Source organism: Bombus pascuorum, chromosome 13, assembly GCF_905332965.1.
Source record: "Bombus pascuorum chromosome 13, iyBomPasc1.1, whole genome shotgun sequence".
Taxonomy (NCBI): Eukaryota; Metazoa; Arthropoda; class Insecta; order Hymenoptera; family Apidae; genus Bombus; species Bombus pascuorum.
Window position 1 is genome coordinate 10,739,383 of NC_083500.1, and position 13,721 is coordinate 10,753,103.

Sequence of the window (13,721 nt, forward strand, 5' to 3'; positions counted from 1 at the left end):
CACATTCTTACGAATAATTTCCAAAACTCATTGGCAAATAGAAAATTCTAATTAATTAATTATTTGCCTAATAATGCTGTTGTTATTTTTGTATTTAGAGGTAGGATCACAATAGCTGTCAGTTTATTCTTCGGATAAATCTATCGCACCGTTCTGAGCTGAATAACCCTCGTTGCACTTTCTTACATGGACTAGGGATAAAAACAAAAGAATATCTTAAACCTATCGATTAAATCTATCGATTGTATCTAGAGCTATCTTCTAGTTACTATTTATTGTAACTAGCGCATCTGCATATAGATGGCGAGCGCGAATTCACGTTGTCATTTTCAATAAATGCGGATTAATTTATGGGTTTCGTAGGAGACTAACGGTTATTTAAATACTTTTAAACGACAGTCTGTATCGTTTACAGACGCCCGGCGACTGGAAAAATAATACTTCTGTATTTTGAATTCGTTAAAATTATGCCGTGTACGCGTCTGACGTAACGAAACTACGCATAAAGCATCGGATTTATTTACTTTAAAAATGAAACCTCGCTAGTGATATCGCTACGTAAACGATGCAATATAAACATCAGATTCTTCGTTGAATTTTCAGCTAAACAAGCGGAATTTCATAGCCGAGGTGTTTGAAGGCCTTCGTTTTTCTTAGAAACCTGCATCATTTTAGGCGACAAAGTCCTTGCGAAAATCGCGCGCTCTAAATAACTTCCTCTTGTGAAACAACGATGCCACATCATATTGCGTAGGTTTGCGCCGCATGCGCGTATCGCATATTCTGCGTGCGTGTTCCATTCATGCGACCAAATATTTCCGTTCGATCGTAGCTTTATCAAATTCTTCGAAAACGGTTCTAACTTTGCTAAATTTCCTCGAATTATTCTTTTTTTTCTTTGGATATCGTAGAAAATGCTGAACACGTAAAGCAAACCAGAGCACTCGACGCATCTTTTACGTTTCACTCTGCGAACAAAACTTTCAACGTTTACGAAATCACGAAACTGTCAACGTTTACTCACAAACTTTGAAACCTGACACGAACCTGAAACAGAACCTCATCTGTAGATACTTTCCCGCCAAAAAATGAGAAAATATTCTTGAAAATATACGAGCATTTGTTACCTACTATGGAGAAATTTGACGAGGTGGCGCTCGCAAGATAAGCATCGAGCAGTAAAATGTCATTTTCTGTGTTCAAAATTCATTACTAGAAATTAACGTATTATTTACCGTATCATCGTTAGAGATATCGCTAACTTACTATTGTTAATTATATTCTAGAAAAATGTTGGATCGCTGTAACAAAGTATATTCCTTTTGCTACAGATCGTGTCTCCCAGTGGTATCGAGGACGATTGCTTCATTCAAGGCATCGACGCTGACACTTACTCGGTGCGGTTTATGCCTCGGGAAAATGGTATCCATAATATCCACGTGAAGTTCAATGGGGTGCACATACAGGGTAGCCCGTACCGCATCAAAGTCGGCAAAGTGGATGCCGATCCAGCCGCGTTACATGCCTATGGAAATGGCATAACGGAAATTAAAACCGGCCAGAAAACAGACTTTATCATTGATACGTGCAACGCGGGAAGCGGTGTGCTGTGCATAACGGTAGATGGCCCTAGCAAAGTGGCCATGGACTGTACAGAAGTGGAAGAGGGTTACAAAGTTAGATACACACCTTTGGTACCTGGCGATTACTACATTAGCATCAAGTACGATGGATATCACATCGTTGGCTCGCCATTTAAGGTTCCCTGTACCGGTTAGTATATTGAGAACGATTAGGTATACTTGTATGCTATTGATCTGAAATCTTTCCATGTTTGGTAGAGAAAAATTGGAAAAGAAGCGAGCTTAGAATTCTTGGCAAGAGATTTGAGCGAAGTATAAAGATCAAGGATGATTCAATCATAAAGTTAATCGATGTTTTTGGCTAGTAATGTGAATAAATATAAAACACAATAGTCGGTTCGAATAACAGTTAGGTCATTGTTTATAGTAGAAGATGGAATAGAGCAGCAGGAAGATTGAACAAACTTGTGGAATTGCAAAGAAAAGAAGGATGTTTCTTTTAATTGGAAATTTTCATTTGTACGACATTTATAATTTGGCAATGTAATACTTTGAAACCGAAGGATGGAAAAATACAGGTTTCACGAGGATCATACTTTTGATATTACGTCGTAGCCGTCTGCTCTATTCTATCGAAATTTTAACTCGCCAATGAACTTGCCTATTCTATTATTATATCTTCATGGACGTACTATTAATAGGCAATGTCTGCTGAATCATCAGATATTTAATGTACTTAGGAGTTCTAGTTACTGCGTTCATTTCTAGAAAATGGAAATTTTATCTCGTTGATATGAGATTAAGTAACAAGAATGCGAAAAATTCATTTTACACTGTGATTAATTAATTTTCAATTATTTTAATGTATATCGACAAGATCCTATTGTCACGTACAATGGCAAGTTAACAGTCTAACAAATTTCACTACAGGTGCGGATCTGGCAGAAAGAGGCGCGCAAGAAACCAGTTCGATCGTGGTGGAAACTGTTCAAAAAATTTCCAAATCAAAGCACACCGGACCAGTTTTACCTCTGTTCAAGTCAGATGCTAGTAAGGTGACGAGCAAAGGAATGGGTCTAAAGAAAGCATATCTTGGCAAACAGAACGTGTTTACTGTAAACGCTGGCGACGCCGGTAATATATTATTCGTACAATCCTTAAGTATCAGTATCGTTGAGTATAGACTATGTTCGAATTTGGAATCGCAAAATGATAATTATTAAGTAATTCATATAAAAGTAATCTATTGGATTGGTAACTAAGTGATTGCAGATTTCGTCAATACCACCTAATGACAAAATCCGCTATCACTTAGTTGTCAACCCAATATATATCGGTTTTAACAATTTTAAAGGCATATTAAAAGGGCATAGTTTGTTTCAATTTCGTTCAACACTGCGTGAAACTATCTGGATGAACATAATTTTGATAAGAAGAGGAAAAAATTTAAAACGTTGATTCATCTGTGTTTTCCTTGTTTGTAGGTAACAATATCTTGTACATTGGTGTGTACGGACCCAAAGGTCCATGCGACGAAGTATCCATGAAGCACATAGGCCGCAACAATTACAACGTGAACTACTTGGTCCGCGAAAGAGGAGAATACATCGTCATTGTAAAATGGGGAGACGATCATATCCCTGGATCGCCATATAAAGTCGAAGTATAAGTAAACGCATGTGGAACTAAACAGAAAAAAGAAATAAGAAAGGAAAGAAGAAAGCGAAAGTAAGATTCCAATAACGCGGTGCGATAATTTTGCTTTGTACTGGCCAGACTCTGTTACATTGATTGTTCCATTTGATGAATTTCGTTAATTATCGATTAAATCCTTATCTACTTAAACGAATAGAGTAATAAAGCGTATCGTAGACGTAGTGAAACCCGCGACGTGAAAATCTTGAAACGAATAGCGTAATTTACGATTAAACATAAAAACACGTCTTCCCTGGCTGAAAGTATTTTCACAGAGTTCAGCCAGAAGTTAATATATAGAACGTTGTTTGAATGTAAACCCCTTACGCGCTTCCATCTTCATTCTAAATAACTTTGGTTATAGCTATCTGTTATTTTGAAAAAGAAATTTCATTGAAAACGTGCGAAATACCGTGGCAACGAAACTTCTTCTATTCGCCATCGTACGAATCTTTTGCCATATGAATATTAAAGTGATTATTTATGGTATTCGTTTAATTATTTTCTACCACGTGTAAAAAGATCGAAACGTACAACGTGTTGGTCGAGATACAAATAAAATTTATTGATAGAATAGAATACAAACGCAAGTTCTCATATCGATCAAGCAACGTAAAATAAATCAGGTTTCGTCGATTATTTTTGTAAATTTCGCGACTTGCAACGAAGAACCAAATAATTGTAAGGAAAGGTTGTCTTCATCTTTTACTCGCAAACGATTTCTAAACTAGTTCAATTAAAGGAAAATAGGGAAAAATTGTTTCTAATCGTCTAAACAATTTCTTTGTCAGATGGGGGTTGGTACAATGTAGCGTGTATTTATTATATACAGCCTTGTTTCGTCTTTGAATAATATACGATAGATATTATTCATTCGACAAAAAAAAAAGAAAAAAAAAAGAAAAAGAAAAATGATACGGACGTGTTAAACTACGGCGATGAAATAAGTCAATTATTTTTATTCGAGAATAATAAGATACAACAATTGTGCCTTATATATGTTAGATTCAGATATTTGTTCTATGAAAATGCGTTCTATAGATGCATCCTTCTCCACTGCGTAACGTTACATCGGTATGATTGGATTAAAAATGCAAATTAAAAGTATCGATGATTATATATTATATAAAAATTAAATAAATAATATGTTTATTAAAAATCATTCGTTATATCGTTTCCTTCTCTTCTTTATCCCGTGTTCCACACATAGTTTTCTACAGCCTAGTTCGATAGTTATTCCAGCTTGCTAAATTAGAATTCCCAAAGCGATGATTTCCCAGGCGCCTCGACTGCCTAACCGACATCACCCGCAGAAATGTTGCCAACGAAATGACACTAGGGGCGATTTCATCTTACGAGATAGTAAATTTTGTTCCTGCGAAATGACGATTTCCTGTGGCCAATTTGGTCTGCATTTTATGCCATAAATATATCTTCTTTATTTAGAAACATCTTCTCTTGTGTTTGCTTGGTTTATGCGTCAAGATATATGCAGGATATGGAATATTGGGAATGTAGGAGAAAGGAAATAGAGCGTTGTATGTGGAATGCATATAGAGAAATACTCGACGAATATTTAAACTTAATTTTCTCGACCTCTGTGCGAAAAATTTTAACTCTCGATGATATATATGGGAAAATATATATTTTCGATTTACTTTCACGCAAATAATTGCCTTTTCTCCGATTTCTTTGAAAACAGTATTTTCGAAACTGGCAGATCTGATTGCCACAAAACCGACAAAATCGACAAAACCTTTGAAAAATGTTTCAGAACGAATGTCTCGGGAACCGATAGGAATTGTTGGGTAAAAATTGAGGACCAGCCATAAGCATTCAAAAATGCTGATTCGTAATAGCAGTTAGGAGAGCGGAAGCTTTTTCTCGTAGAAAAGATGTGTCGTTTATGTATCGATAACGAGAACGCTGTAAAATAGATTGTCATTGTCAAACAGTGCGCATAAAACGAACACTTAAACACGGTTGGCTGCTTCTCATTGAATAAATTTGCATTCACCAGGAAGAACACGATCCGTAACTTGTCATCGTTAGATGTATCGTACCTGTAATCATGAATAACGATACACAGGCTTTTTATCATACGAACTGTGAAACTTAGTACAGTTTACATCGTACGCGTCGCCCTTAACAATGTGGCGTAATAAATTTCTTTTTTTTAAGCTTGCACATTTTTAATTGTTAAGAGAAATTTAGTTGTTCAATCTGCCATTAATATATATTAATTATATAGACGAATCCACGTTAAAATTGACTTAATTCAAATTACACGAATAATTACTACGATGACTACATTTCTGGTTCTTCGGTATATTTTCTTATTCCCTATGAACATATTTATACATGGAATTAAAGATTTGTTTTATTCGAGATATCACCAAATATTATAGAGGACGATCATTTAGAATTTACAAGATCAATGCTTGTTACTCTTACTCTTTTATATCGCAAAGACACATATGTTTATAATCGATCAACTCTGTTTTTATACGTAAACTTGCCCATTTCATTTCTTGGCTACGCGATTATCCATTTTTGTTGAAGTAACTACTTTAAGAAAAACTCTACGTCTTTATTTACGTACATCTGTAACCTGGAGACTGCTACTACGCAGAAATGAGCACTAGTTCTCTAGTAGCACTAAGAGAATAAGGATCTGAATCAACATAAACTTATATATTATACTTATACTGTTGTTATTTCTCTATTTAGAGGTAGGATCACAATAGCTATTAGTTTACTCTTCGGATAAATCTATCACACCGTTCTGAGCTGAATAACCTTTCTTGAACTTTCTTACATGGACTAGGGATAAAATCTATCGATTAAATCTATCGATTATATTTAGAACTATTTTCTAGTTACTATTTATTATATGCATATGGATGGCGAGCGTAAACTCACGTTGTCATTTTCAACATATGCTTTTAATTATTTCAATATACTTTTCTATTACAAATTCATCCACTCGTTCTTCAATCAGTCAACATTAACCTCAACAATTTTTCGTTGCTCATCAATCACAAACATAACATCATCTGGAACGCAAATATTTGTGTATTTGGGTATGTAAAACTTGAAGATGCTAAAATATACAGAATGTACGTAAAAATATATGAAATATCCGGTATCACGCACACTGTCTAATACGTATCTCTTATCACAGAACCGTACACATCTTCTTTCTTCTTCGATCCTATTCACAGCAACATGAATTGCCAGAAACATATGCATTCGAACCATCGTTTTCCTCAACTTGCCAATCCACGTACTCAATCGATAGACCGTGAATTTGTATGCAGTTACTGGAAACTTAACGACGAAAAATTGCACAGAATGCACACGATACGAGAAGCTATACGAAATACCCAAAAAAAATACGAAATACTCTCTCGGTTACATCGCGAGAAATACGAATTCGCAGTAAAATTCGTAGTCTATTAATCGCTGCAAATTATAGATCTCATTACTAGCATATACTTAGACATCTCAAACATAAAAAATAATTACGAAATCGTAGCACAGATAAAACGGTAGAACAGAAGCGGGAAGATATGCTCGTTGACATAGACAAGAACGAAAATAGAGCGGAAAGAAAGGAGGACAGTTAACCGAGGGATGCGTATGTCGGTTGGAAAGAGAAGATATCGTTCGAGCTGTCTATCTACGAATCTGTGTATACAACTAAAAGAGCAAGATAGAGAAATTTGTTAGTAGGTGGAGAAAGGAGAAACGAGGAAAAAGCTGTGTGTTTCTCGTCTCTGACTGGTCTGAATCTGGTGGTCGGTGAAGTTATCGGAGGTCGTAGGTGGGTAAACGGCTAGGTGGATAGGTGGATAGGTGGAAGAGGTTCTTCAGGGATGCGGATTCCGTTGGTTTCGATAGGATGGTAGGCGGTCGCAACCGGTTTCATAGGTCCCTTACGCTCGAGTTCGCAGGCGTCGAAAACAGGTGCTTGACTTGCGCCGTCGTACGGCCACCCGTTTCGCTTTTCCTCCCAGAAACACGCCCTTCCTCGTGGTTACGCCGACGCCTCCGACGCATCCGATGCCACCCTTGCTCCCAACCGTCAGACGCTCGCGAGACGCCGACGCGATTGCTTCTTTTATTTCCATCTTATTCCCCTTTTCCCTTTACTGCATGGTATTTTCCATGATATTACGCATTTTCTTTCCTCCACTCGTCGCATTGCTCTGCAAGATACGTTTCACTGTACAGCTTCAAGTATTAAGTTTCTTTTTTTTTTTTTTATTTTATTTTGGTTTTTACAATTTGTCCTGAAGGACATTTGGTAAAGTGTTATATCTCATTGGTAAATAAAAAAATAAAATAAATATAGCAAGTGGGTGGCTACCCCCAACGGGGTGCCAGCTTCGTGTTTTCTAAGTTATATCTTTTATGAAAGTATCAAGTTGTCCGAAAAGTGCCTCTTTTACAGACACGCCTTTTACAACGATGCATCTCTACACAAACGTGAAACCTAATCCGTCGAACGTTGTGATCTTTACTTTGATAGAACAAAATGGACAAACAAAACGAAAGAAACTTTCCGGACGACCTAATAGATACGTTCACATCGTTGTTTATTTTGCAACTTACTTTGTATACTTTTTCCTCATACGTCGCGATGCTTGTGGATATGAAGATAACAATTTTGTCGTGGACTATGAATATGCATGTTGCGTCTTGCAAGATCACTTTGTTATTTTGTACTGTCTCTTTGGTGGTCGAAGAGGTGGTGGCATTTGCGGCCAAGGAGAACCAACCGCTCGAGTTATTGGAGCAAAGTCTGGTTGTTTCGCAATATTTCTCTGGCAGAAACGACTTCTCTGTAGAAGACGAGCAGTCTGGGCTGTTCAAATAAGCTTTGCTTAGACATTGACTTTCTATCTATTGATTTTTCATTGGCACTGTTTCTTTTGTAATCGAAGAGACGATTTACATCGTGGCCATAGCAGATGATGGTTGTTAGAATAAAATGGGCTTGGGAAGTAGCTTGCTATTTGGTACCGTTCCTTTGGAAGCGCAATTAGTGTTCTGGCCATTTTATTACGCACTAGGAACTAGGCAAAGGATTAAAATCAAATCCTTCGATAAACAAGCACCAGCATTTGACTCTGATCGAACATCTCGATATAACGTCCAATCAGCCTTTGTACAATTTCTTTGTCAATTAGCTTTCACATTAGACAAATCGGACGAGTAACACGCGAATGGGGATCTTCGCCAAGGTGCCATTAGTACCATCAGCGGTGGCTGAAAAACTACGTTCTTTCGATCGTTTTCAACTCGATGATATTTTCCAACGCTAAGAGAAACTTCAAATTCGAGTAAAACACGAAGGAATTCGTGGAAGGAACATTTTTACACTTTCATTCCCATGGTATATTTCAGCATTAAAAACTACTCCAAAATACTCGAGTGAAATGTAGAAAAATTGCCATTGCTATGCGTCTGGACTCGTATCTCGTCTGAATTTTACGTTGTGTATTCCCTTGAAACGCTACAAATCTTCCATGTGGCTAACACGACAGCAAGATCGAGGGATGGAAAAAATTGAAGGATTGAACCGAACAGAGTTGAACCTGTATATTTGTGGCAGTGCCTCGTAATATCGTGAAAATACTTGAGCTACACGACCGGGGTCACGTAGAGTATCGAACGAGTAAGGGAAATTTCGAGTGTGGGAAAAAGCCCCTTGGCTGAGGTTAACCGATGTCAGGTGGAAGAGGAGTTTAAACGAGATCGGGCAGGGAACAAAGCAGTGGGTACCGAGGAAATGAGCAGAGGTGGTGAAGTGTGGAAGGTAGTAGTGGCACGTGAATTGGCGCGTAAGTAGAGGTCAACTGGTGGCAGGTGGAGGATGGAAAGCATAGGCGGAGCCTTCAGTTCCGCCTCCACCTACAATCCCACCTCTTACTATGCTCCTCGCTTTCCCGGACTTTTTCCAACCTTCCCTCTTCTATACTTTTTCCCCATTTCTATCTTTCCCTCTCTCTCTTTCTTCTCTCTCCCTCTTCTTCTGTCTCGTATTATATAACACGTTCTCGCTCGAACTCGGTGCACGGTTAGCAGTCCAGTTTCCGTAAAAATGTTGTTCTTCTTTTGCCTCTGGCGAAATGTTATTCTACTGCTTGGTTCCCGCCTCTCTTCTTCCTCTCCTCTTCTCTTCTCTTCTTGCCAGGGGCTGTCTTTATCCACGGTGAAAAGAGTCGATCCATACGCGATCCTTTGGCGAAAGCGCACCTGCAAACCGCACGGCCCCACCTTCGTTTCCAGTTCCACCTACTCCAAGCTAGTGGAACAAGCTTCTAGCGAGCTACAGCCATTTTGCGGCAGCTTTTTTCCTCCCGGCCACTCGGCCGACCTTGTTCGCGCTTCATATTCCTCCTGTTCTACGCGAATATCGTTTTCAGAGTATTTTCTGCCCTCGCGGTTAGATAAGAAGAGGAAATTAAAGGAAACGTTTCCTCTGACGTAGCTGGAGTTTGCACTGCAGCTTCTGCTACAGAAACTTATTTCATCTTTTTGTGCCAATTTTGGCTTTTCATTTTTTTAGAGATTTAATTTATTAATGCAGGGACAGGGTTATTGTTGCAAGCTTCGCGTACAGATGATCGATGTATTTATAGTAATATTCACAGAGTTGAGTTAAGAGCTTCAGGGTTAATGATAAATTCAAATTTATGTAAAAATTTGACACTGTGAAAAGGGACAGAAGTTACATGCAAATATCTTCTGTATATTCTGGAAGAAATGAAAATGAAGTAGTAATGCTCGAATATAGAGAACCTTAGGTTACTTTAATTCGAAAATATTTTATGTAAAGATATTTAAAATAATGATCTGCGTTGTGTATATTTTAAAGGAAATGGAAATGAAGAATTTTGGATCATTCTACTGTAAAAGTATTGCCTGTAAAAATGTTGAAAATTGTCTTCTGTGTTATCTTAGAGGAGATAGACGCAAAGTGGCGCTACTTAGGATATGAATACTTGGATTATTCCAACGTGAAAATATTCCAAGGGAAAATTCGTATTTAAAATATACCTTCGTTCCATTTTAAAAGAAATGAAAGTGAAGTAGCAATATTGGAATGTAATGTAGGAGGGTTTGGGCTATTTTAATGTGAAAATAGTTGAAACAAAAGTATTTAGAATGGTGCTCTGCGATATATTTCAGAGAAAAGGGAAATAAAGTAGTAATATCCGAATATAAGGAAACAGGATATTCTACTGCCACTTGATACTGTTTAATGGAAGATAATCAAACAAGAAAAATTTTACACCTATGTTTAAAATATCTAAATACAAATGCAAATTGAAATTCATAATGATTCCAGTTAGAAAGAAATTTATTAATCTCAGAAGAACCGTTTGATTTTGTAAAATTTCCAAGGAAAGATCCATCTTTACCTTTTCCTCTCTATTCTTTGCTGTAGGTTCAACAGGTTTAAAGGAAATGAGCGTAAAGGATATGAAAGTAGAGGTTTCGCCCTTCAAAGTTACCTCACATTGATTCCTCTAGGTATGATCATTTTTTACAAAATTATTCAAAATTCAAAGATGGACAATTTCACTGGGAGGATTTTTCTGATGCTTTTAATTGTACATATTGCAACTAAATATGTAACTTAGTACATAACTTAACTACTTAGTATGGGACTAGGAATGATCATTTTTTAGAAATCTACTCAAAATTCAAAGATGGACAATTTCACTGGGAGGATTTTTCTGATGCTTTTAATTGTACGTATTACAATTAAACATGTAATGTAATACGTAACTTAACTATTTAGTATGGGCTTAAATAAATGACTGGATCATTACAGGATCATTACTTTCCTATCATACTGAAACAAAATGAGCTGATTAGCTGTGAATAGTATCGATACCTTGAAAACACTTCTTCCTGTATACTTTATCTTCCTATAAATGTCAATTAAAAGTCTTTTCCATTTTCAATATTTGGAAAGTGTCTATTATCACATGCAAACAATCAAGGCCAAATTGATAATCTATATCAGGAATATTCAAATTTTATAAATAACATTAATTTACGACTGAAAAAAAGGGAAAGAAAGTTAAAAGCAGATTGATAACGACGATATAAATAAATTTTCCATCTCACAAATTAATATCGATAACATTTATCATCCAAAAAGTTTCCAATCTCAATTAGCAAATGTTTCATTTCGATCGCTTGATTCTGAGAATTGTTAGGACTAATTGTTAAAAAGAAAAATGACCAGTACGTACCTTTGACTGCTCTTCAGCTTGAAAATTGTTGAAACGTTGATCGTAATATTCCATTGATGCACAGCGTATCGTTGAAATGGAAGGAAATGAATTTCGCGCAGAAGAAGAAGAAGGCGACGAAGAAACTGATTGTAAACGATAGTTCTACATTCCATGATCGTTTTATTTCGATTACAGAACAACGCTCGCAACGGGGAGCCGATTTCTCCTGCTGGTTTAACTCGATTTGTGTATGTATTTACAAGAACTTTCTCGGCGTGCACGAGGGGACACGCAGCAATCTAAAATCTTGATCAAGAGAGACAGAGAAGCAGAAGAAGAGAAAATTCGGACGTTTCTATCGTTTTAAGAAACATTGACCAGCATCCAAGGAACGCTTGGACTTGTGCACATCACTGCAGTCGATCGACCTGCATACTTCGTTTCGAAACAAAGACAATTTGCTTATCGTAAGTTCATTTCACGTTTTACCAACAACGAGTGACAAAATTCGATTCGACGCTCGTGGAGTGTTTCAGTCGTTAAATTTTGATAATTCGAACGTAGAAGAAATAACCAAAGAAAATTTGTTACTGATAATTATAATATGAAATATTACGAAGGCTGCATATTAACAAGAAAATTAATATGAAATAAAATTTCAAATATCTTCAATGTAACGTAACTCATCGAGCCATGTCGAGTCGAATTATTTGTCTTCTCAATGTCGAACAATTTTTCATTCTTAATGTTTCGTTATTTTTCATTGGTTCGCTTAATCGCTGATCAGTGTATCAATGATTCACTGTAGTAGATGGAATAATGATATACTTACAAAATAAGAAACGAATCTTCCGAAAGAAGATCGATCGTGATACACACGTTGGTCCGTCTTTCCCTTCCTTTCTCATCTGCATTTCTTTATTCTCTCCCTCTTCGTACTTTCCTCCACGAATTTTTCTAGTCAAAATAAACAACGTTCCTTCCGTTTTACATGCATAAGACAAGGGGAAAAGAGGCGAGCTTGCGTTATTCGTTTTAATAGATATCAATTATTAACTTATCCACTTTTTTTTTTGTTTGTATCGTAACTTTGGTCGATTGGATTACACTGGTGTATCGTCTTGTGATTTATCGATTTCGCCATAGCCTGCAAACAGTGCGTATTTTACAACGGAAATTAAAAAAAAAAACCAAGTTCACCTCGTATATTGTTTCTTTAATTCCTTCCTTTCTAACGTGCAACTTATCCGTACAACGAATTAATCGCCCATTACGAATATTCTATTGGTCGTAGACAATTGAGAAATATTCCTGAAGGAAAATTTGTATTTGGAAAAATGGACGATTGAACCCTGGTAACGATCGGAAACATACTATAAATAATATAAAATCTAGTTTCTTCCTTTTTTTTTTTTTTCGAACTGATACTATCGATAATAAATTGTTCTTTATTGCTGATAAAATAGAATAAATATACGTCTGCATGGATAAAAATAAAAAAATAATTAAACCTAATGAGAAAATGAATATTGCCTGCTCTTTACATTATGTAGTGTTTTGTCTAAGTCGCATATAGTAGCTGAATGTTACATATTATACATTAGAAACAAAATGTACTCGTCGTTATCCTTCACATTTTTCGATATCCTTTGTGCGCCTCGAATTAAATTAACCAGTTCATTGGGGTCAGATTAAAAGAAGATTGCAACAACAGATTGCTGGATATTTGTAATAAAGAGAGTCGTGTTTCCACGTAGTGTTGGTGAGTGCTGCTCGTATTTTAAATACGATAATTTCCGACTATTTTCTTTGTCCTCTTTCACGGTTACGGAAAGCCTACTGGAAATAGCTGATTTAACAAAGTTGTCGATTATATTTTACACATACATAATATTCGTCTTTGTAAATTGAACTCGATGAATCGTAGACACAGATACATTGTTTCAAGAGAAAAACGGTAGATCCGGCGAAAAGGGGCGACTTTAATGTAGACGTTAGTCGTTTGAAATGACACCTAGGAATTTCAGGTACGCGCGAATAGTCTTCGATTAGGAGCAGATACGACAAAGATGCTTGCGATGATGCGTCTACGAACTTTTATCAATCGACGATCGAGTGTAAAAGTTCGTCGTGTTCGGTTTTACTGCAAGCATTCCTCCATTTAACAGATTCTTTAATTATTTGA

The 13,721-nt window shown here is 36.6% G+C and overlaps 1 protein-coding gene across 6 annotated transcripts in view; it reads left to right on the forward strand.

Moving 5' to 3' along the window:
- Positions 1–4,440, forward strand: part of LOC132913295 (filamin-A) — a 53,983-nt gene extending 49,543 nt beyond the window's left edge. For all 6 annotated transcript variants that reach the window (XM_060971528.1, XM_060971527.1, XM_060971529.1 and 3 more), the window contains 3 exons: positions 1,332–1,773; positions 2,514–2,717; positions 3,068–4,440. In XM_060971528.1, coding sequence (XP_060827511.1) covers positions 1,332–1,773; positions 2,514–2,717; positions 3,068–3,252 — 831 coding nt within the window. In that variant the 3' untranslated portion in view covers positions 3,253–4,440. The remainder of the gene's footprint in view (positions 1–1,331; positions 1,774–2,513; positions 2,718–3,067) is intronic.
- The last annotated feature ends 9,281 nt before the right edge of the window (positions 4,441–13,721 follow it).